Here is a 24,871-nt window from a genome sequence, read left to right as displayed (position 1 = left end):
TGAGTTTGTAGTTAACTTGAAAGAATTTTAATGGCCATGAATTTTTAATGATGTTTTTGTATATTTTATAATATAATTTACATGAAATAAGATGGATATATATTTATAATGAAAAAAAATCATAACCCAGCCTTAATTAAGATTCTTCGAAACCGACTCAACATCCATTACTTACAAAACAGATCAGATTAATTAGTTTGGTGAATCGTCGCTCATGCCCCAATGTTCATTACTTTTAGACTTGATTAATTAATGAAAATCAATCAATTCTCATCCATATCTATCTAATCTATGTACCATGTTGGCTGTTGGATTCTAGTTCATGCATTTGGGATTATTGCTATCAAACAAATCTTTTCCTTATGTAGGATTGAGATCTAGTCAATAAATCAACTTTTTTAGGAAAATTGTAACAAATAATAATTTTAATGTATAAATGCATTATTTGATCATGAATAGAAAAGCATAACCATAGGGGTATTCGGTTTGCAAGATTGTATCCGGGATTAAACTTGTTGTGTGTTTGGTTCATAATATCCAACCCCACAATTCAATCCTAGATGGATAATCATGGGATAATTTGTCATAGCTAACCCCCTATGACAAAAATAATCTCACAACACAATCCTAGATTGTATCTTGGTATTATTTTATCTTGGAAACCGAACACCACTTGAGAAAATATCGTTAATTTGTGCATGTATAAAAAACATAAATTCGTTTGAAATTGATTTTGACCATCCCATCATCAATCAACATGTACTGATTAAATTGTCTTCTAATGATTATTGTTTCATAATCAGTTTCATATATATATATATGGAGAGACTTAAATAAGTTAGTACTACTATTCTTATAAATTAGTACCATCACATTGCTAGGACTGTGAGAATGTATCACTTTGCTTGATAAATGCACTATTTGAATTCAAATCTCATTATAAAGATTAGAAATGGTTAACTTTTGAATTATAAAACTTCCATCATATTCGCACATGCTCAATTAGTTAATGACCACGAATTCATGAAACAATGTGATGAATTTATCATAGATCTTTATGATTTAAGTGTTGCAAATCGTTCCTAATTTATTTGTAAGGGTTGGTGATTGTGAAAGCCATATTTTTCTTGGAAACTTAAGAAATATATGTGTATAAAGTGATTATATTCATAGTTAAATTAACTACACTAAAACTATGAAAGATATTTATAATTTCCTTTTCTTTTATCCTTCAAATATATTTCCCTCCTACGTCATTGTCTACTTTTTCTTCAAATTTTTGGAATTCAAAGATTGATCCAGTCCTTATAGTTCGGTGGTCTGTGTGATGTATCACATTCACATAAAAACATATATTTGTTGAATGATTCTGCCTGTATTTATTATATCATCTACGAATATAATACCTTTTACAGTAATTTCATAAATTCTTTTACAGTAATTTTATAAATTTCCTCAATGTCAGAAACTCAGGAATTTTCGCACGCTTGGCCTCGATTACTAGACACTGAAGAGTGAATTATTATTACATCAGCTTTCATTGACCCTCACATTTTTGTTTTATACATATACTAATTTAGCTAATATATTTTCTTTTTTACTCCTTAATTAGTACTCTAGTTTATACATTTAGTTGAAACTCACTTATAAATTGTACTACTAATAATTAATCGGCATTCATCATCTTCAATTTGTGTAAAGGTATAGATTTATTTTTGTGAAATGAAATCTTTTGTTTAATTATTATAAATAATCAAATTGTTTGCATGAAACACACGTCTATATTTAATGATTGGTATATAAATTTCCGTCACTTCAGCACCATTGGTAAAAAAAAGCTACTACTATCAAAGTTCAGACCACAACTATAACTAACCTATATGTAATTATGTATTGCAATAAATCATTGCACATATCCTTTCTTTTCATTCAAGTAAATCAATGCAACCTGGCCGATAGCCGTCTTAGTTTCAAATTTGGTATATTTAATCATACAGCCAAACACACCATTAATCATAATGATATAAATAGTTTGTATGTATGATTAAAGTTCGGGATCTGCGTGTGGCATGCCTAGTAAGTAAATACACGAGCCAATATTACAATCTTAAATTAATAAAACATGCGAAAATATATTTGGTGAGGATATTGACACTCTTATGTCGTGGCCTATCACATGTACTTCTTTCATTTATTTAAGTTAGTGATAAAATACGTCGGCATCGCACATTGATTAAATTTTAAACATTCTTCTATATAAATTATTGATGTCCCGTTGAGATCACCCGCACTTACTAGGTATGTAAATATATTGTCATATTTTTAATCGCTAAAAAAACTCCCAAATTTTAATTAAGATCCAGCATGTGATATTACCCTATATCCCTTAAAAATATGAATTGTTTTAATTTTAGTTTGTCTCTTAAAATTACTATAAATTTTCTATTTTAGAAAAACTTTTTTCTCTCTAATAATGAGACTCATTTTCCACTAACAATACTTCTATCACTTTTTTTTCTATCTCTTTTACTTTACTAATTGTGTATTAAAACTCGCATCTCTTCAAAAGTTTGAATATAGTTATCGTCTTATAGATAATAGATATATAGATAGTAGTATATGATAATATGAAATACCTAACCTTATCAATTCATCAAGTAAATCGAATATATAGACTTAGGATTTGAGAAATTTTTGCTTTGAATATATTGTTGGAAACTAGTGGAGTATTTATTTACGTTGCTCAGGATGATAAAATAACAATTTGATATACACATCAATTCTAAAAGATTATTCTTCTTGAAAAAACTAGTTATCTAGTAGTATAACTTTAACATTGCAAAGGTAACTACATATAACTCTCTTTTGTCTCTCATTACAATTGGGTCGTATTTCTTTTTATTCGAAAGAAATCCCTAAACCTGGGTACACGTGCATGGGAACGATCTGATCTGAAGGAGTGAACATCCTCACTGATTTCTCAACTTCAAAACATACCATTGAAAACTATCAGCGGATACAAATAGTGGTTTAAGTTCGTACCTAACTAACGTTAGTGAATTTTCCGTATGAATTGTCGTGCAACAATCCCTATCATAACTACGAAATATAGAAATTTAGTTTCTCAAAATTCTAAACTAGAAATTTAAATTATACTACCTCTACCAAAACAAATATTTGCATCCGTCCACAATTCAAAACGAAATAAACATTGGAAATAACCATTTCATCCATGGGCGATAAGAGTTAACGTCAGATGATGTCATGGGCGGTCTTGGCCTCATGTAGTATAACATAATTTCATTTATCTCTTTGGAAAAACCTCGTTAAATTAATATACAACAATATAATCATGCAATTGGACCACACCAACTGATTGAGGAGAGATATACATCAAATAGCTAGACACCCATGGCCTTCTTTGGTACTCCCTAATCTCATCGTGGCCCAATGCAATATTTAAAGACTGCCAACATGTGTATATACACACAAATATATATATATAGAGAGAGATAAAGCTCATGGTAGCCATCATTTCTCTCTATACACTACTTTCTTCTTCTTTCAAAACCTTGGGATTGAAAGAAGAGCTTCTTCATGGCATATATATAGTTTATTAATTAACCATATGCTTTGACAGAAGGAAAAAAAACAAGAGAGAGAGAGTGAGGGTTTCTTGATTCATTGGTTGTTTATTTGATTTCATGGTGTGTGCTTCGTTTCTTTTCAAGGCTGCTTTTTGATGAGACATTGAAAGAGTAAAGAGAGGAGTTTGAAAGTATATGGCTGTCACCTGAGCAACTGTAGAGAGAGAGAGAGAGAAGGCTTTACTTTCTTAGCTGAAAAATCTTTTCTTTACAAAAAAGAAATCATTAATCTTGGGATTTTCAAGTGGTTTAAAACAAATTATCACCTCATTATGGAGTCTGCAAACAGCCATCATCACCACCAAGATCAACTCCTTGGCTCTTCTCTACCTAACTATGCCACTCCTTGGCCTCCCTCTTCCTTCTTGTAAGCCCCTTTCTCTCTTCATTCTAACCTAGCTAGGGTTTCAACAACCAAATTTTTTTTTTTTTTAATTTGTTTTTTCACAGGAATTCCAATTGCTTGAGTGAAACGAAGCAGCAGGAGAATTCATCACACACATCCATGGAAATGGGATTCAGCAATTGGAGCAACAATCACTCCGACCAAGATCTGCAGCATTACTACCGCAAATACTCGGACATACTGAGCTGCGGGGGAAGAGGAGGAGGCGGCGGCGACGAGCAAACCCAAAGAAACCAGCATCAGCAGCAGCATAGCTCTGATCTGCAGCAAAACGACGTCGCAACGAAGTTTCTGCTGAAATCATTCTCCTCGTACGGGAAGATGAATTCGCCGGAATTTTACTCCGGCAATAGTGTTAACCACACGAGGCAGATTTTTCCGGCCGAGTATTCGAGCCTGATCAATCCAGCGCCGGGATCTTTGGATATGAATTTGGAGGCGTTGGATCTCCTGGCGTCGTCTAGGTTTACGGCCAATTTTCCGCCGGCGGCGGCTTCGCACAGTCAGATTGGGATTTTGAGGGATGAGTTTTCTAGTTATGGTTTGGATCAGATGCACCAATCCCTTCAGATCCCATTTTATGGCTCTAATAAGGTTTGTCACTTTTTTTCCGGGTTTAATGTTCGTAACCATGGGCGGACACAGTAAGGAGAGAGGAGGGGCATAAGCCCTTATCGACTTTTTTTTCTATTTAAAATTTGCAGAAATTATTGAAAGTTATCTCTAGTCCTTCCCGAATTGATGCCTAGCGAATTATATGAACAGTAGAATTATTTTATTTTTTTAAAAAAAACCATAAATAGCTTTTCCGTTTTATTCAAATTGGTGTGATGATTTTATTAATCCTTTGGAACTAAGAAATAGGAAAGCTAGGAGTCTTTCCTAGTCAATTTATAGCTGCTTTTTAGTGTATTTGATATCTTTTTCTTTTCCTTTATATGAAAGAGGGCTTCCCTTTTCTCAGCTTTTTGCATTATATATGTACACCTTTTAATTTTGTTTTCAGAAAATTGGATCTTTTTCAGTTGGATATTGACAAGAGGGCCATGCATTATAATTATTTTGTTGAACAACTTTATTCTTTTTTGAATTTTTGAAAGGTGTCATCAGTTTCAAGCAATGGAGTAGTAACAGAAGCAAAACGCAACACCAACAAAATGGAGCCAAAGTCGCAAATTCAAAAACCGCCTAAGAAATCGCGGTTAGAAGCGCGATCTTCTATCCCTCCATTTAAGGTATTGTATTAAGTGGTCGAAAATATTTTTGATTATGTCTATTGCATAATTATACAATATGTCTATTGCATAATTATAACGCTTTTTAAAAATTGACAATTCAGGTGAGAAAAGAGAAATTGGGAGATAGAATTGCAGCACTTCAACAATTGGTAGCACCTTTTGGCAAGGTAAAATAATACTAGTATTGCTTCAAGAACATCATGTTTTGCATTAATCGTATAAATCAGTGCAAATTGCTTGAAAAACTATGAATTTTGATCAAATTCTGATCCGTCCTCGCAACTTTAAAAATTAGTCAGAAAAACTTTGAGGTCAAAATTTGTTCGCAATTATCCTACGCTGTCAAAATTGGTGATCTACATTTAATAAGTTGACGATGTTTTTTAACCAAACGATGTCATTTTTTGTATAAACAGACGACATCGTTTAACTCACTGATAGTTACATCCATGTATGATTTCTCGTCTACCATATACAATTTCACAAAAAAAATTGTCTTCAAATAATTGCGAATAAATCTTAACTTCATGATTTTTTATGTTGGTTTTTAAAATTGTCGGATGGATCCGAATTTGATAAAACTTCATTTTTCCCGACAATTTGTCATGTAAATTATCATCTAGCTGGCAAGGATTAACTCCAATTTGGTAATCAAACCAATTCATTCATCATACCATTATGAATTATGGCATCGTACAAAACCTTGAATGATCAATAATTAGGGTTTCTTAAATACAAGACAGACACATACATGATTATCATCATTTATTACACACAAGCCCACGCTTACACTGTATATTGTCGTATGCATGTGACATTACACCGATTGAGAAGCAATATTTTCTGCATAAAGGCTGAGGTAAAATTTGGGATCTTAAAAGTAGGAGTATATAATAATGAAAGAAGAAAACAGTTAAAGAAATTAGCAGCAGTAGTCAAAAGTTTCATGCTTAGAATCTCAATAAAAGATGCCCTAAACCATTTTTCTATATATATCTCAAAGAATTAAATTAAATTACTTATATGTAATGGAATTATGACATGTGGGCGTTGGAGAATATTGCAGACAGACACAGCATCGGTACTAATGGAGGCCATTGGATACATCAAATTTCTACAGACACAAGTAGAGGTAATACTGACACACATGTTAAAAAAAAACATTCTTCTTGGTACTTGTTCCTCTATGTATTTTATTTCCCCTTATATATAAGCTAAATTAATTGAATAAATACGGTGAAATGAGAAAAACCAACCTGCAAAATAATGTATTGCAACAAAAAATATCATGTTGTTAGCTTGTTCTGGCTTTTGAAGTTGTCGTCGATCTTTATTTTCGTTCTTCAATGTGTCTGATCTTATAAATTTCGTTTTTTTAATACGTATAGCTAGCTAGGATACCAATGTATGTAACAAGAGGTTCAATTCAAAGCTTGCAATCATGTTAATTACATTTGTTGAGACATCTAAAGTGGCATCCATTGTACACAATATATGAAGACAATGGATTTAGTGAAATATGAATCTAATGAAACTATTGCCTGTTTTTCTCCATGCAGACTTTAAGCGTTCCTTATATGAAGGCCTCACGGAACAAGACCAATAGAGTAACAAAAGGGGTAAGATAACTACAATTTTATTATTTTTTCTCTTTTATAAAATAGATTTTGTTATGAAAATTGATCAAACTTTTGATTAGATAAATAAAATTTGAAAATACTACTAAATCACAAATTTTATTTTTCCGCAATTATCTATTTTCTTTTACTTTCTTACTAGGGTTCTTTGAGATTTCATGTAGGAAAAGAGTAACAAAATCTAAAACATTATACTTGGATTTTGAAAGAATGATTTATCATCCCATATGTATTGCAGGGTGCAGTTGATGAGAATGGAAGCTACGAAGAAGCAAAGGGTGACCTGAAAAGCCGAGGGTTGTGTTTGGTCCCATTATCGTGCTTGTCTTACATAACCGACAGTGGCGGTGGCGCAGCCGTTTGGCCGCCGCCTCACTTTGGCGGCGCCACCTAGTGAAGTGAATGTCTGGACGGAGCCTTCAATTTGTATGATTTTGATGACTAAATTTAACTTAGCTTTTGAGAGTATTTTCATGCTTAATTTGATATAATGGAGCAAACTTGGTCATCCTACAAAAGGAGAGAAATGAAAAGGATGGACCAAGTTTGATCCATTAGTAGTCAAGTGTGATTTCCTAGTCCAAGTTAATTACATTGTCTATGCAATTAACCAATTCGACGATTATGTTTTAGTATTATTTAATTTATGTCCTTATAAACACACAATTTAAAATAGATTAATTTGGCATTCAAGATGATTATGTTTTGCAAATTTATTATACAAAAGTTTTTCTTCTTGTTTTTTAAAATGATATACCAAGCTCAATCCAACCTCATTTGCCATCGACGGAGTTAGGAGGCGACTCCCTCCCAAATAGCTAAGACGGCCTATAATTCTCTTATGATCGGTCAGAAATGTCATTACCTCACGCTTTCCCTTATTTCAATAAAAAATTTGAAGAACAAGAGGCCATCAAGCATTTTGATTTTTTTTTATATAAAAAAACTTCTATTGTGAAATTATAGTTTTATCCTTCATTAAGATTTTACTTGACCGTTTGCCAATAAAAATATATCAAGTGATATGTTCACTTGTCTGAGTTATAATTTACTAATTAAATCTCTATTATTACAAAACAATAAGTTCTATAGAGATTGATGTACAATAGATTATGACCATACATCTATCTAATCACATTCAATAAGTTGTTTTAATTAATTCAATTTAATTGTTTAACTAATGGGAAAAAAACTAGGGATGTCAATCGGGCCAACCCGTTCTGGTTGTCGGGCCATTCAGGTACGGGCTATGCGGGTTATGATTTTTTCGGGTTATAAAAGTTTGACTTTAACCCTAACCCTTCGGGTTTCGGGTTAACCCACCGGGTTATTCGGGCCAATGCGTATTTTTAATTCTTTTAATATTTTCAAAAAAATCATACGTATTTTAAATTTTCTTTAATTATATACATATTTTTAATTAATCATTCAACAATGAAATACGTACTTTTAATTTTCTTTAATATTTTTTAAAAAGATTAAGTTATTTAAATTTAAATAACTTATTCATTACATAATTATTTACAAAATATCTATCAATAGTATGTTTATGTTTATGTATTTAAAACATAAATCAACACTTTGTTTCAAAATTCAAACATAAATCAATTCCTAGAAAATTGAATAAAATTTTCATAACGTGAGAGGTGCATCGTAGATGTAACAAAAATATTTTGAATTGTTAAAGAGTGAATTATCAAGATGCTAGCTAATTGGAGTAACTCTAAGTTTTCTTGAATTATGATTGGTCAAATTTAATTTATTCTAGTTGTAAATAAGTCAAATAATAATTTATCTTTATTTTAAGAATCATCAAAGTACGCATAATTCAATGTCGAGCGGCGCCAAAACACTTTGCACTATTATATTAGAAATATACTAAATGAAAGCTTTTATATGCGAGTATTTATGAATCCATAAACCATATAGTGATTTTTTTCGTGATCTTATATAGTCGGTTGACGTATTTGGATTTTGCATGGTTTTAGAGGGTTGTCTTGGATGATTTTGATTATATTTCTATATTTTGATATGTTTACATGTTTGTTGAGACATGATAGAAAATGGATTAGAAAATATACACAAAATATGTGAATGTGCAACAGCCTTGTTTGAGTCAATGTTTCTCGCGATTTTGAAGTCTGTTAAACCCCTAATGCATAGCATTCTCTTCATCTTCGAAAAAGCTTCGCGTGGATATATTGCACGCCTCAATCGGAGCTTTGTAGAGAAAGTTGTGACCATTACAAAAACTGCTCGCTGTTTAGAAGCCTTCAACCCGAGGGGCCGACCCGTAACCCGAACGGGTCAGCTTGAATGGCCCGATTTTAAATTCGGGCTGCGAAATTACAACCCTAACCCTGTATTTTTATCGGGTTATTCGGGCAGGCCCGCGGGTTCGGGTTACATTGACATCCCTAAAAAACATAAAAAATAGATTAACACTACAATTAATACTACTGTTTATCATTTAATCTCTTGCTACTAGTAATGCCTAGTTGGATAGTACCTATTGGTAGAATAACTATACTAGTGATCAAAAGTATCTATTGGAAGATTAATACTAGTGATCAAAAGTACCTATTGGTAGATTAACTATACTAGTGAAAAAGTGATCAAAAGTCTCATTCGAATTTAAATGATCTAGCAAGGGTGGACTTTTAATTTAGTGTCACGTCCTCGCTAATGCAAAATTGATGGAATTTTTATACAATTTGATGCAACATATAATTAGTAATTTAATTTGAAATAAGCCAAAATTTGTATATACATAGTTTCACTTTTTTATTGTTAGAATTATAATTTATTTGGATAGATGTTGCTTGTGGTGAATCTAGGATATTGACGATAGGCCCAAGTTTGAGGTATTTTCATTGTCGGAATCGCCAAAAGCAAATGCGACATGATCGATTGGAGGATGTAAAAGAGAGATGGATAATGAGATAGATTCAATTAGATAGTAGTAAAACCGTAAAACTAAGAAAACATACGATGATTATTGTTAAAAGCATTGTCAGCGTCGAAAGATACTACAATGTCAAGACAACAATAATAGCACCATCAAAACAACTAATAACATTATTCTTGATGATTCGGCATCGTAATACCAAATAAATGACTCCCTCCATCTCAAGGTTAGGTGAGGCGTATCTATTCGATACGAGATCTATGAAAATTGTGATAAATTAGTTAAATGAAAAAAGAAAGTCCATAGACATTGTACTTTGCACTGTAAGGTAATTTAACATTTTTCATTGGTTTTTTCTAAAATACCCCAATCTATAATTAAAGAGTATTGTAATACACATTTTTCACAATCAATATAATCGGTATCTAAAAATATATACTATCATAACATGTAACATTATATAATTTAAATTATTTATTATGATTAGAGTATTTTTAAAGAGTATTTTTTTTCTTATAAAAAACCTAGAATTTATTTAGTTATATGTAACGAAAAATCCCTATCAAAATTTATTCTCGCAGCCCAACTTATAATCTATGATGGTAGTCTTTAATCGGGCCTTCTCAAAACGGGCTTTCAAATTGTATATTGAAAACCAAAACTCAAAACTGCAAACCACAGTTTACAGTCGCAAGAGCATTGAGTGATGGCAGAAATTCAGAGAAGACCGGGAAGAGGCCCCATGGCTCCGTCGGGAAGAGGCCTGCCTCCGCCTCCAGCTGCCAGGCCCCCGCCTCGCCCTGAACCTGTCGATCGTGAGAAGGTTCTCTCTCTCCTCCCTCCATCCCTACACGCTCTCAATTTAATTCTGGCTTTTCTCCTTTATGAGTTTTGTCTAGGGTTTCTCGGATGAACTGTTCATTTCTATACTTTTTCTCGCAAATATTTTCGCGATTTATTTGTAATGTCTGTTTAAGAACGTAATTACTTGGGCGAGTTAGGGTTTATGACTCGGGGGATTTATTTAGAACTGTCTATAATTTGGGATGATGGAAGGCAATATTTCTGATATGTTGGATTAATTAAAATTCCTCAATGGCTAGTCGTTTAATTATTTAGTAGGTGAGAGTTTTAGTTTCGAAGTTGTGTTATAAGCTCTGAAAATTTTGTTCCATATTCGTGAAGAGCTTAAAATAGAATGGTAGGAATTTCCTTTGTCAAAGTTTTGCTGCAAACACAAATTGTAAGGCATTCCTGGGCTTTCACTCTTTGTATTGAGTTATATAAGAAAAGTAGGGATCAATCATCCTTCAATCACGATTCTCTTGGAGTATCAGGATTACTCGTCAGGCTTACGTTTTTCTGGTTGTCTTTGTAAATTCCCTATCTCTTATTCAATCTACATATGATGTTCCCTTTTCGATTTTGCAATGCTGATTTTGACTTTCACCCTGTTTGCTTGCTGATTGTTGCACAGACTTGTCCACTATTGCTTCGAGTTTTCACCAAGGTATGCTTCCCATTTTGAAAAGCAGTCTGTGATTCTGTTACAAAATTTCCTAATCTACGGCACCAAAACTTTGAACAGGTTGGAGGCCATCATACTGATGAAGATTTTGCAGTGAGGGGCAAGGAGCCCAAAGATGAGGTCCAAATATATACATGGATGGATGCAACCTTGCGTGAATTGACTGATCTGGTATGAGAAGTACTACAGATATCTTTGTTATTTCTGTTTATTACCCTCTTTTGTCTCTAAGTAGTGTGTATATACTTGCATGGTTCCTAGAATCCCGTTTCGGGCTGCAAGGAAAGAAATATTAGTTGAGGCAGAATCAGATTCTTTTTATGCTTCTATGTTACACAATATTGATTTATTCTCATTATTAACTTGGTTAGCATCACTGAGCTCTTAAATAATTCTCGAGACAGTAATTTGGTACATCCTAGAAAAGGTTTTGAAGAATGGAATAGCCCCGTGTTTTTGTTTGGGACTTGGGAAAATTCTTATTAGCTTAGCATCCATTATTAGGCTTTAAAGTTCTACGTTTTTGCGAGTAGTGATAAGTAATTATAGTAGTAAATTAGTAACCCATCCTCTGCTTTCCTTGTATGTTTGCCTCTCTTCTCAATGGTGCCTTTTGTCACCCTGCAGGTTAAAGAGGTAGCTCCTGAAGCAAGAAGAAGAGATGCTATGCTGTCCTTTGCTTTTGTCTATCCTGATAAACGTGGTCGTTTTGTTGTTAGAGAGGTCAGTGTTCTTGTTACAAACATTTGTGGGTTCGCATATCATCTCATTTTTTCTCTCTCTTGGTAACCAACATTACCTTCCTATTATTTTTGTTCAATAATGGTGATTTGGTTAACAAATATAAATCAGTTCTAGCCTGTAAGTATACACTTTATGACATTGAGCAGTCTCTGAAAATACAAAAGCAAATTATCGATGCTGTGTTTGAGATGATTCTGTTTGTCTTATGAAGGTGGGGAGAACATTTTCTTACCCTAACGCAAGGCGGCCTGATAGCGGAAGCAAGGCACTGGGTGATCTTAGCTTTCAGGTAACCTTGTTTTTCCCTGAGGCTTAGGTAGCATAAATTTTAGGCTCAATACTGTTACACTAATATGCCTTTTGATGAACAACACATAACAGAGACTTGTACATCTTACCCAAAAAAATCGTAAACCGTTTCAATCTGTAAAATAGAAAGTTAACTATGGATTTTGATGAAACCTGCGAACTTTTTGGAGATTTCTAAAATAGAGTAAACTCTAAAATCTAAATGGTTTTTTTGATTGTTGCATATACAGATAGGTGATTACTTGGATGTGGCAATCACCCTGCCTCAGTGATCCTTGCTGCTGTTGTGTTACTGAATCTTATTGTGAGCATAACCAACCACATTTCTCTTTAGGTAGAATCACATTTTGTTCGTGTTTGTAATAGACCTTTGTGAGTTATCTCTAGGAATGATGTGAATTCTATTTGGAGCTTCGTTTGATGAATATCTTTGTAGAGGACATGAGTTGTACTTCCCAAGAAATGTCAACAGAAAATAGAAATTGCTTGGTCCATTTCTTCCCCCTTTGTTGAGGTTATATAAAGTATTTGTGTGATAATGGGGTCGACCGACCCCACCGTGAGGCAAGAAAACTACATTAAGTTAGGCATTTGGAGTTGCTATCGACCCCATGGTGTGGTAGTTCTGCTCTAACCACGGGTTAGCTTCAGTTCTTCGTTTGTCATCCATTGCCAGGGCTGGTGATCCCACAGTCTTTGACTTTCGATGACCTTCTTTGTGTTCGACTACATGAATTTCTTTTTCTAATTCTGTCAATTTATTAGATGTAGCGGCTCACTTATTGTATCACCAATTAATTTGATGGTGAAATCTTATGAAGGTTTGACTCATTTATTGATGAAACCTGGGGTTTGAGACTAGTGTTCTCTTCATTCAATGAATAAGATATCCCTTTAGGGCACTAACAATGGTGTCCTTAAATTCGGAGTTCATCTCAGTATATATTTTCATTTTCTCCTACCACGTCAACAGTCCATCTCCGAACATATCTCCTTGCAATAAGAGCTCATCTCACAGACCTATCTCATTTCACATCAATACTATTTTATTTTTAATGTCAATGTCTAAATAATATAAATTAAAATACATAATAAATTAATTCTTTGATGTACGAGATGCAATTCAATTATTAGTGTGAAATAACAAGAAAAATAAATTAAAGACAACTCAATAAAAGAACAAATTTCATTAAAAATAAAACATCCTACATTTACAAAACTACAGAAAAATTGGTGGGGAATAGGGTATATATTGTGACTAGAGAGAAGTAAAATGTAGAGTGAGATAAAATGAAGTAGGATGAATATGAATAATTGGTGGGAATGGGGTATATATAGGGAATAAAAAATGATATCGCCTCAGCGGATGATTCAGCTTCGGGGCGGAGGCGATGAAGAATGGAGATCGGCTCCCGCTCCACAATGGGAGCCCATGACAGCCGATGGGGTGACCGATCGCAGGGCACTCGCGATCGGCCACCATTGTGACTTGCCTTAGTTACTTTAAACTTCAAATATCAAGAATGATTCACATATCAATTGTGTTTTAGATCAACTCTCCGATTAGCCATCATTATGGCTGCCCTTAGTCAAATATAGGGGTGGGTCGGTACGGTATACCGTACCAACCGTGCCATACCGCATACCGTACCGGAAATTACGGTATCTCAAAATTCCATACCGATACCGTATCAAATTTCCGGTATACCGGAAATTCGGTATGATAATTTTTGATACCGTTACCATACCGTAATAACAATATGCGGTATGGTAACGGTATACCGAAAAAAACCTATTGCGATCCAAAATATTTATAAATGTAATATATATATATATATTACATTTAAATTTTTTTAAATTTTATTTAATATAATATATATATATATAAATGTAATATACATTTTTTTAATTTAATATAATATATATCCAAAATATTACATTTAATTTTTTTTAAATTTTAGAGAATTCTATTTTTAAATTTTTTTTAATATAATATATATAAATGTAATATATATATATATAATAATAATCTATCAGTATACCGGTATACCGTGGATTCGGTATACCGCGTTATAGAAAAATTGATACCGTTACCGTACCGAAACACTGCGGTACAGTATCATACCGTACCGGAAACTGCGGTATACCGAAAAATCGGTATTTTCGGTATTTTTCCGGTACGGTAAGTCCGATATTTCGATATTTCGCTATAATTTCCCACCCCCAGTCAAATATCAAGAATGATCAATTATGTTTTAGATCAACTTTTTTATGTGAGAGGACACATAATCTAATTATTTTGCTTAATCCCAAAAAAATTACTCCTATTACACAGTAATTTTAGATTAGAATATAGAATGAATGATTTAGTGTCACATTCCCTGTCAATCAAATCAATCCATTAAACGTTTCATTTATTCCAGCACGAATTAAATAATCCAAGAACTAGATGAATGTAATCAAATTATAATCTAGCTTAATAAAGACGTCTTTTTTATTAATTACGGTCATTATCACGGTACATGCATTGAGCGACCATATCTCAATTCTGTCACAAAATATGTAGCAAAAAACTAATTACATTTAAAACAAATTTGGTTTTGTTTAATAATCAATAAATTAGAGTAATCATACAATGTCTCCTAATACTAAATCTGTATAAATTAAATAAAAAAAGATTGTTTGCCGCAAACCCGACCCGAATATCCAGATCGCTCATCAAATTATCTCTCTCTTCACGCTTTACTGTGTGTTCTAGTGAATCCAGATTTACACATTGCGCTAAATCACGAACTTCAATCAAGTAGCCTGAACGATAATCCGAGATCTCGTTCTAAAATTTGTCGTACGTCGCGATTTTCTCTCTATAGAGTTGAATGCGTGGCGCGATTTTCACCGATTCCGCCTGTTGATGCTTTTGAAGGTCTATGATAGGGCATGGCGATTAAGAGGGCATCACAATCCGGCGGAGGCAAGAGTAAAGGCGTTGGATCTCGTGTATTAGCTTCCATCTTCGTCTTTTTCCTCACATTCCTCGTCTTCTCCTTTCTATTCGTCGGCCGCGGCCTTTTCGTCACCGCCTCTTCCGGTTAGTCTTTGTTGAGCTGTTTTGTTTTGTTACTGTTTTTGGGGTTTTTGCAGATGGGGTGAATTGATTTTACGGATTGGGGAATCGTGTTATTAGCGATTGGAGTTATAGTATTTAATCGTGAATTTCTAGACCTAGTACTTGATTATAGATCATAAATTTAGTAATGAAGAGCGTATGTTTGAAACGGATGCGTTCTTTCATTTGCAATGGATTAATGCTTTTGGATTTAAAGCATTGGCGATAACTGACTTTTATGAGACATGATGTATTCTTACTGGATACGAAATTGAAAATGGTTCGTTAAAACTCAACATCACTAATAACCTTAACACCTAATTTGGCTGCCCAGATTTTATCTTAGTTGATGCTTTTTAAAAAGAATTTCTGTGAGGAATAGAGTTTCTTCAGTTGCAGTTCACATCTAGATGTTGGTTATTTCTCTCTCAAAAATTCATGTTGAGATTTGGGTGATTGGCATCATGAAAGATTTGAAGGTATAACAGATGACTCAGATGTTGTACAGCCACTGTCTCAGTTTTTTGGTCTTATGCTTTGATCCTACCATATGATTGACAAGCTGTTTTTGCTTCATTATTACTCCCTCTGTCCGCCATTAGGAGTTTCGGTCATTTTTGCGCACTCGTTTTGTAAAAATGATAATAAATAGTTAAAGTGGAGAAATGGTAAAGTAAGAGAGAGAATAACTTAGATAAGACTCTTCTCAACATTATTCTCTCTCTTACTTTATCATTTCTCCACTTCAATTATTTATTATCATTTTTACAAAACGAGTGCCCAAAAGTGACCGGTACTCCTAATGGCGGACAACGGGAGTATGATAAAAGCTACCCCATTAAGAGTTCTGAGGTTAGTTTACATTTAGGTATTCTGCGTTTGTTTCTCTCTTTACATTTAGGTAGACTTCTTGAAATGGTTGTTGGCAAAGAAGAATAGGTATTGCACGCAGATATTCAGATGAATGAAGGTGGTTTTGTTAGCAAATATCGCTGAATAATCATGGTACTGCCTTCTTAGTAGTTTCACAGGCATAGAGAATCTATAGGTGATGGTGTTAGGGTGTAGAATATTCACAGGCATAGAAAAATTATTTATATGTGAGCCTGTTTCTAAATGTAGCAAGTTAGCATCATAGATCTAGGGTGGTGGAGTTGAGAGCTGTTAGAACCCTCTATTTCTTTCAGTTGTGTAATGTATTTATTGCTTTATATTCTCTGTAATTTGTAATCTCTGCCCCCCTCCTCGCTTCCTCTCTCTCTCTCTCTCTCACACACACACACACACTCAGAGGCACAGACACATAGAATCTGCACAATATGCAGCAAAGAAATTAGGAAAAAGTATAGATGGAGCCGTTCCATATAAATTTATTGGATATGTTGCTAAACCTGGTGCCTTTTCAAACCATTTATATTTTCCCCATCTTTCATCTATGGTCATCAGAAACAGTGAATTCTAGATTTACTCTTTTAGTTCTGAAGCTTGCGCATGTATGATTAAATGTTATTCATTTTCTCTGACTTGGCTATTAATATGAACCTATGACTCTGCAGGTCACAATGAATTATCAATACTGTCCAGCAGACAGGTATCTTTGCTGGCACCTTTTTAAGTTTGCCATACTTCTGGTGTTTGGCTCATATGTGTGTTTAATGAGAAGGTATTACTTTTAGCAGGATTTAGATTGGAGAGGGAGGCTGGCATTGCATCATCTTAATTCTTTATTCTCGAAAGATGTAGGTCCTTACAAGTCTCATTTTAATTGAGCAAATGCTGGTTTAAATATTTGTACCTTTGCTTTTGTTATGTATTTCTACTGATTTAATCATTCTTATAGGTAATTGACGTTATTAATGCCAGTGCAAATGATTTGGGGCCTTTAAATATCGACTTTTTTCGAAAAGATAAATTGTCCGCCTCTTGGAAAGTAGCTGGGAACAAAAGGTCTGCTGATAATGCCACTTCAGCTGAGGTCAGCATCATCATAATTTTACTTTAGTTAGGGGACAAATGACATTAAGATCACAGAATTATTAAATTTATTTTTCTTACTTTTGTAACTTAAGGTCACTGGAGAAGCCTTGAAGACCAAACAAGAAAAATCTAGATTCAAGGAGGAACATACTTCAAATGGTATAGGTTTTTCTGCAAAATATGCATGCACATTGTTTGATTTTGTTGTTTCATTTGAATTAGATGTTTGATATGACTATCATTTTTCATTACAGAAGATAATTCAATTTTCTTTGAGACACCAGCTAAATTGGCTCGACGAGTAAGTCCCTGGACTGGATCCTGTCTACTCTCTTTATTCATTGTTCTCGAAAATCATCTGATCCTTTCACTGAAGAGTGACAATGTTATAAAAATATTATTCTACTCCTGGTTTTTTTTGCCCATATTAACTATATCATGATTCACTGACTGTGCAATAACTCTGCAGCAACTGAGAGAAAAAAGGCTTGAAAAGCGTGCTGCTGACATGCTAAAACAAGATGATGAAGTGACTGTAAAGCTGGAAAATGCTGCCATTGAGCGTTCTAAATCAGTGGACTCTGCAGTTTTAGGGAAATATAGCATCTGGAGGAGAGACATTGATAGTGAAAACACTGATTCAACTATACGCTTGATACGTGATCAAATGATAATGGCAAGGGTATATACAAGTCTTGCAAGGATGAAAAACAAGACTGATTTGGTCAATGAGTTGCAGAATCGGCTCAAGGAAAGCCAGCGTTCTCTAGGAGATGCAAATACTGATTCTGATCTGCATCACAGGTAATGGATGTTAACATTGTCTATGTTTATCAGCTGAATGCTAAATTCCTGTATCTATGTATTGTGTGAACATCAAATATACTTATGGCAGTGCATCTGAAAAGATTAAACTGATGGGCCAAGTGCTGTCTAAAGCTAAAGAGGAATTGTACAACTGCAACCTGGTCACTGGGAAACTAAGAGCCATGCTGCAATCTGCGGATGAGCAAGTCAGGAGTCTGAAAAAACAGAGCACATTCCTTAGCCAGCTAGCTGCAAAGACAATACCAAATGGGCTTCACTGCCTGGCCATGCGCTTGACTATAGATTATTACCTCCTCCCACCTGAGAAAAGAAAGTTCCCTCGGAGTGAGAATCTGGGAAACCCAAATCTTTACCATTATGCCCTCTTTTCGGATAATGTTCTTGCTGCTTCAGTAGTGGTCAACTCAGCGATTATGAATGCCAAGGTATAATATCCTACTGGTCTATGTTTTCTCATGCTACAACTAGGTTTATGGGTCTAGTGTCATCTTTGCTTTGTAGTATTAAGATAGTATCTTGGCTATTATCAAGCAATATTACTATCAATCTTGTATTATATTTAATTGGTAAAATGCAGTTTGAAGTGGTCTACATACGGAGATGCTTGTAGAGTTGTAGGTCCATTTGGCATGTAATGTCTACAAATCTACTTGAATAAACATACATTGCCATAAGGTTGTGTATCCATAAGAACAATTGCTGTGCAATTTCTTACGTATAGTCACAGATGCATGCATGTGCACAGAACTTATCCTTAACAGTTGCTTTGTGAATAGTATTCTAGTGCACAATATACATGCACACACCTAATGTTTATCCTGCCACTATTGGTAAACATATATTATGTTACTATGTACTAATATGTTGTTTGCATGTAGTGATAAGTAGCGGTGTTTTCTGTTCAGTCTGACCCACTGCTGCCAAACCAAATATATGTTTCTTGACATTTTCTTCTACTTCTTAAGAAAAGCATTTTTCTTGACTTGTAGGATCCTGGGAAACACGTTTTCCATCTTGTTACTGATAAGTTGAACTTTGGTGCGATGAATATGTGGTTTCTATTGAATCCCCCGGGTAAAGCTACAATCCACGTTGAAAATGTAGATGAATTCAAGTGGCTGAACTCATCATATTGTCCTGTTCTACGTCAGTTGGAGTCTGCTGCTATGAAAGAGTACTATTTCAAGGCGGCTCATCCCACCACACTATCTGCTGGTTCCTCTAACCTGAAGTACAGGAACCCAAAGTATCTTTCAATGCTTAACCATCTAAGGTTCTATCTCCCACAGGTCTATCCAAAATTGGACAAAATTCTTTTCCTTGATGATGACATTGTTGTTCAGAAAGACTTGACTGGGCTTTGGTCGGTTGATCTCCATGGAAAAGTTAATGGTGCAGTTGAAACATGTGGTGAGAGCTTCCATAGGTTTGACAAATATCTGAACTTCTCCAATCCTCACATTTCTAAGAACTTTGATCCAAATGCTTGTGGATGGGCATATGGAATGAACATGTTCGATCTAATGGAGTGGAAGAAGAAGGATATAACCGGTATATACCACAAATGGCAGAATATGGTATGACTTGTATTCTTTTTTTCTCTTCTGATTATTATCATTGTTTGTATGTGTACCATTGTGAGTGTATGAGTGTATTGGTTGGAGGAGGGGGTGACTTTGTGGAAGTTTTGTGGAGTAACATAGTATATGAGAACAAAGTTTAATCCAAAGTTCATTTGTTGCTTTGTTGTTGTTAGAATGAAGACAGGGTGCTGTGGAAGCTTGGGACTCTACCTCCAGGTCTGATTACCTTTTACGGGCTGACTCATCCACTCGAAAAGTCATGGCACGTGCTTGGTTTGGGTTACAATCCCAGCATTGACAAGACAGACATAGAGAATGCAGCCGTTGTACATTACAATGGGAACATGAAACCATGGTTAGAACTGGCAATGACCAAGTATAAGCCATATTGGACCAAGTATGTAAAGTACGACCACCCATATGTACGCAACTGCAAACTGAGCGAATGATGAATCGTTGGAACAGGCTGATCAGCAAGCTGGTATAGCTGGATTAAATCTGGTGAAGGCAAGTTCCTGCAATTGGAATGTCTTTAAACGAAAGATTAAACTCTTGGCAGCTCATCCTCGTTTACTTGCTCACGGAAAATGCGCTTGTTGTTAGATGAGTATGATGGAGTTGCTAATTGTATTCTTTGAACACCCTACTTAATGTCTAGATGTAAGATTTAATGGGACTTAGGTATTTATTTCCTTGTGTAAACTTGTCATTGTGGTTGTGGTTATGGGTAGCTATGAAGTGAGGGAAACGAATTGAATAAATTCAATACTTTATATTCAATTTATTGAGTTTTTGTAGTTTATGAAAATAATTTGTGATAAGATGAATACTCCATGTGCGAGAGAGAGATCGAGTTATTTTAGTTTAACAGGTCAATTTACTTCAGAAATGTTTTTTGGGCCATGTATTTGAGAGAGTGTATGTGCAACATTGTGCATATTTGGGCTAATATTGTCATAAAAAAGATAGAAGATTAAATCATTATGACTATTATTTTATTATGTAATTCCATTTTCAATTGGAAGATGCTTATTTTTTTCTATATATTTTCATATATTGAGATAAGAGATTCCATTTGAGTATGACATGATTAAATCATCCTATAAAACCTATGATTTCTTTTCCTAAAGTAACAATATTAAAGAGTATCCAAATTTATATACTCACTAATGAAAATTTAAGCATGAAATTATATCACTAAAAATTAAACTAAATTAAGAGTTATTATGTTTATACAACTTATGCAAATTTATTTTTCTCTTTGCGATGAGGAATGTAATTGCACATTTAATTGGGGGAAGTGGAGCGTTTGAATTTAATGACGAGTTAATCTGTCAATGTTTTAACTAATTAATAAAGTTGTGCTAAAAGCTACAATTATTAGCATTTGTATATAACAAGTCCAAAGATATGTTTGAACTTTTTTTAGTGCAAAGATGACACATTAATGGTTTGATGCACTATTTATTAGCACTAAAAATACCTGCAAGCATACATGGTAGATCTAGTATAGCTAAAGGTCAGTACCGGATATCGAACACAGGGAATAAGATTGCAACTGACTACCATATACTAAGCGTCATATACTATCTAGAGACACGTGATTTTTGGGTTGATTAATTAAACTAGACTGAAAGAAATAAACAAAAAAAAAATGAAAAACAAAAAAAATGGAAAACATAAAAAGAAATAATACAAAGTAGGCTTAAGAATGTAGAATTTTAGGATCCAAAAACACAATCGACTTCCTTGAATTACGGTCTCCAGAGCTATTAAGTCGATCACAATTATAGATTAAACCCCCTCCCGAGGTGAGAAACCTGTAGATTAGGTGATAGGATTGAAGTCCCCTTCTAACCCTTAAACCCCTAACTCCTAAAAGCATATAAGATCAAAGACCTCACTCAAAACCTCAACTCTCCCGAGTTCTATTGAATTAAGGTGTGAATTATCCCTTTTTCCAAGTCAATTATTTCGTCTCCCGAGTACTCTAATCAACTCTAACATGTATTCAAGAGGTAGCTAATCAATTGAACATAGAAAGCACCAGATAAATCAAATAACTGCAAGAGCTAACAAGGAAAATCAATCGAATATCTATACCAAAAATTCTACAAAAGATGTTCTACTCATAGACAAGTAAAAACTACAATTAAAGTACGAGACATGAAAGAAATTGATAAAACCCAAGGTTGAATCTTCAATCTTCAGTCTTCTCTTGCCTGGATCTGCAGAGCTCCGCTCCAATGGAATATGGATGAATTTAAGGGTGTAATATGGAATGGAAGAAGTGTAGAGAGGGAGAAGGATTGGAGGCTCTGAGATCAAGATTATTAATTAGGTTCAGAGGTATTTATAGGCTGGAAAAATATTTATTTTTGATAAATTTCGTGGTTCAGAGGTATTTATAGGCTGGAAAAATATTTATTTTTGATAAATTTCGTGCCCTACAAGAAATAGGAGAGATTTGACTCTACAATATAATAATTTCTTTTCTACCATGAATTTCCGCATAAATTCTCGCCAGATTTTGACTGCACTGCTCAACGTTCGTAGAATTGTCATAACTTTCTCCACAGAACTCCGATTGAGACATGCGAGATATCCACGCGAAGCTATTTCGAAGACGAAGAGAATGACATGTAGTAAGCACTTATTGGACTTCAAAATCGCTTCCAGAATGGGCTCGAACAGAGGCTGCTGCACTTTGGCCTTTTTTCACCTTTTTCTATATTTTTCTATCATTTATCAACAAACACGTCAAAAATACCAAATGTATAACATATGCAATTTAAGAACATAATTTGCATGATTGACATTTAAAACAAGTCAAATCTAGTCCTTAAAAACATGCAAAATCTGTGTTTGTCAGCTCCCCCAAACTTAATTATTTGTTTGTCCTCAAACAAAACAAGAGAAAAACTACTAAAGAAATACGGATGCTAAGAACTAGACTTCATAGTTGCCTCAAAAATTGTAACAGGAAATAAAGAGTTTGACAAGAATACAAATCAACTCAAGCAAAGCTTATTAGTGCATTTTCATTACTAGCTCGTTGATCACCTTGAAGTACATGCGCTCACAAGTGTTTAAAAGTGTGTTTATCACTCACCCTCAAAGTGTATAAGGTAAATAATATATGCTCTCAGATCATGCAACATGCAAAGTTTACCATAGGCTTGCTCGAAGTCTAATCCCTCCTCTACTTTATGTGATTAAAATAAAAAATCCGAAAGGTCTTTATTATCGGTTATAATATAGGCTCTTTGGTAAGGTGGGGAAATATGGCTAAAAAGTGACTAATCCCAAACATAGCAAAAGTGATCAATATCTACTACATCAAACATAGCACTGCACCAACAATACAAATCTCAGTAAATTTTAGACTTTGTCTAAATTCCTTCTCACTTCCCAAATTCCTTTGATTTTTTTTCTTTTAATTTTTTTTCTTTGGTACATCCTTTCTTTTTTTTATGCACAACCAAATATCTCATTCAAACCGCAGGTGTCTATGCACTTTTCACAAGTAAGCACACTACTTTTCTTTCTACCTTATCTCTCCAACTCTTTTCACAAAATATAAACTAAAATTCACCAAAGAGCGTATGGATATTCCCCTTTATTTAGCTTCCAACGAAAAAGCCTTTAAAGGCTCAAAGTGGCTAGCTAGGGAAAAATATTTTGAATAAGGTCATAAATTTAGATATATAAAGTAGCTAAGAAGGATGGCCTAACGTCCTCTTTTATCATTTAAACACTATGTAAACTTAGGCAGACTAGGAGCAAGATCTAGAAACAAATACATGAACACAGATAAATCACACAAGAAAGAAATTTATGGCTCAAGTCTCACAAGGTATAAGCATGATTCAAGGCAAACAAGCAATTCATTATTTATGCACATTTTCACTAAACCTTCAAATCAGTGCATCAAGTCAACTCAACCAACACATAAACGAAATTTTTATCATAGGCAACTCGGTCTGATGTTCCTAAACATAAGTATTTCTAAATTTTCTATATTATGCTCGTGATAAGATTCACCTCGGGATTATTTAAAAAAAACTAACAAAAATAAGCAAAAACAACTAAACTCACGGTCCACCACTTCATCCCCCAAACTTATTCAAAACTAAGTTAAGAATAAGTTTGTAGAGTCGGTAGGAATGTAAGTTAAGAATAAGTTTGTAGGATTGGAGGCTCTGAGATCAAGATTATGAATTAGGTTCAGAGGTATTTATAGGCTGGAAAAATATTTATTTTTGATAAATTTCGTGCCCTACAAGAAATAGGAGAGATTTGGCTTCACAATATAATAATTTCTTTTCTTCCGTGAATTTCCGCATAAATTCTCGCCAGATTTTGACTGCACTGCACAACGTTCGTAGAATTGTCATAACTTTCTCCACAGAACTCCGATTGAGACATGCGAGATATCCACGCGAAGCTCTTTCGAAGACGAAGAGAATGACATGTAGTAAGCACTTATTGGACTTCAAAATCGCTTCCAGAATGGGCTCGAACAGAGGCTGCTGCACTTTGGCCTTTTTTCACCTTTTTTCTATCTTTTTCTATCATTTATCAACAAACACGTCAAAAATACCAAATGTATAACATATGCAATTTAAGAACATAATTTGCATGATTGACATTTAAAACAAGTCAAATCTAGTCCTTAAAAACATGCAAAATCTGTGTTTGTCATGGTTATATATATTCGTACTAGATCTTGGATTTGCTAGTCTTCAAATGTGAGAAAATGGGTAGTAAGTTAAGGGATTTGGATCCTGTGTCGTGAAGAGAAGCATAACAGAGGTGTTGTTCCTAGCAGCATAATACTCCCTTCGTTCTATAGTAGTGGAGGCATTTTTTTCTGGCATGAAAATTAAGAAAAATGTGTGTAAATAAAAAGATAATAAAGTATGAGAGAGTAAAAAGTAGAGAGAAGGAAAAGTAAGTG

At 34.1% G+C, this 24,871-nt stretch overlaps 3 protein-coding genes across 6 annotated transcripts; all 3 read left to right on the top strand.

Annotated features, from left to right (window-relative positions):
• The first annotated feature begins 3,503 nt into the window (after window positions 1-3,503).
• Window positions 3,504-7,603, top strand: LOC121753680 (transcription factor bHLH110-like). The gene is made up of 7 exons (XM_042148918.1): window positions 3,504-4,014; window positions 4,098-4,647; window positions 5,154-5,288; window positions 5,393-5,458; window positions 6,358-6,423; window positions 6,851-6,910; window positions 7,167-7,603. Exons 1-7 carry the CDS (start codon window positions 3,920-3,922, stop codon window positions 7,320-7,322), a joined length of 1,128 nt encoding a protein of 375 aa, XP_042004852.1. The 5' UTR covers window positions 3,504-3,919; the 3' UTR covers window positions 7,323-7,603.
• A 2,876-nt stretch (window positions 7,604-10,479) lies between these two features.
• Window positions 10,480-12,911, top strand: LOC121753669 (histone deacetylase complex subunit SAP18-like). Its single transcript, XM_042148910.1, has 6 exons — window positions 10,480-10,659; window positions 11,314-11,346; window positions 11,425-11,535; window positions 11,992-12,087; window positions 12,320-12,397; window positions 12,648-12,911. Exons 1-6 carry the CDS (start codon window positions 10,543-10,545, stop codon window positions 12,687-12,689), a joined length of 477 nt encoding a protein of 158 aa, XP_042004844.1. The 5' UTR covers window positions 10,480-10,542; the 3' UTR covers window positions 12,690-12,911.
• A 2,193-nt stretch (window positions 12,912-15,104) lies between these two features.
• On the top strand, window positions 15,105-20,695 carry LOC121753642 (polygalacturonate 4-alpha-galacturonosyltransferase-like). Of its 4 annotated transcripts, none has more exons than XM_042148877.1 (11): window positions 15,108-15,262; window positions 15,341-15,505; window positions 17,080-17,114; window positions 17,200-17,262; window positions 17,364-17,498; window positions 17,593-17,659; window positions 17,755-17,801; window positions 17,970-18,304; window positions 18,396-18,753; window positions 19,318-19,905; window positions 20,085-20,695. In XM_042148877.1, the coding sequence occupies exons 2-11, from the start codon at window positions 15,355-15,357 to the stop codon at window positions 20,358-20,360; spliced, it is 2,055 nt and encodes a 684-aa protein (XP_042004811.1). In that variant the 5' UTR covers window positions 15,108-15,262; window positions 15,341-15,354; the 3' UTR covers window positions 20,361-20,695. The 4 variants fall into 4 exon arrangements, with proteins under 4 accessions (XP_042004826.1, XP_042004834.1, XP_042004811.1 ...); XM_042148884.1 differs by having other exon boundaries at window positions 15,109-15,262; window positions 15,352-15,505; XM_042148892.1 differs by having other exon boundaries at window positions 15,105-15,505; window positions 17,203-17,262.
• The last annotated feature ends 4,176 nt before the right edge of the window (window positions 20,696-24,871 follow it).

The sequence above is a fragment of the Salvia splendens genome, chromosome 1 (genome assembly GCF_004379255.2).
Source record: "Salvia splendens isolate huo1 chromosome 1, SspV2, whole genome shotgun sequence".
Lineage (NCBI taxonomy): Eukaryota > Viridiplantae > Streptophyta > Magnoliopsida > Lamiales > Lamiaceae > Salvia > Salvia splendens.
This window is presented reverse-complemented; position numbering and strand designations above follow the sequence as displayed.

Bases quoted from the DNA above. Each gene is read 5' to 3' on its own strand.
- LOC121753669 (XM_042148910.1), top strand. From the start codon at position 10,543: ATGGCAGAAATTCAGAGAAGACCGGGAAGAGGCCCCATGGCTCCGTCG. The intron at 10,660-11,313 runs GTTCTCTCTCTC...ATTGTTGCACAG, and splicing joins AACCTGTCGATCGTGAGAAG to ACTTGTCCACTATTGCTTCG. The intron at 11,347-11,424 runs GTATGCTTCCCA...AACTTTGAACAG, and splicing joins TGCTTCGAGTTTTCACCAAG to GTTGGAGGCCATCATACTGA.
- LOC121753642 (XM_042148877.1), top strand. From the start codon at position 15,355: ATGGCGATTAAGAGGGCATCACAATCCGGCGGAGGCAAGAGTAAAGGC. The intron at 17,263-17,363 runs GTAGGTCCTTAC...TCATTCTTATAG, and splicing joins ATTCTTTATTCTCGAAAGAT to GTAATTGACGTTATTAATGC. The intron at 19,906-20,084 runs GTATGACTTGTA...TGTTGTTGTTAG, and splicing joins ACCACAAATGGCAGAATATG to AATGAAGACAGGGTGCTGTG.
- LOC121753680 (XM_042148918.1), top strand. From the start codon at position 3,920: ATGGAGTCTGCAAACAGCCATCATCACCACCAAGATCAACTCCTTGGC. The intron at 4,648-5,153 runs GTTTGTCACTTT...AATTTTTGAAAG, and splicing joins CATTTTATGGCTCTAATAAG to GTGTCATCAGTTTCAAGCAA. The intron at 6,424-6,850 runs GTAATACTGACA...TTCTCCATGCAG, and splicing joins TTCTACAGACACAAGTAGAG to ACTTTAAGCGTTCCTTATAT.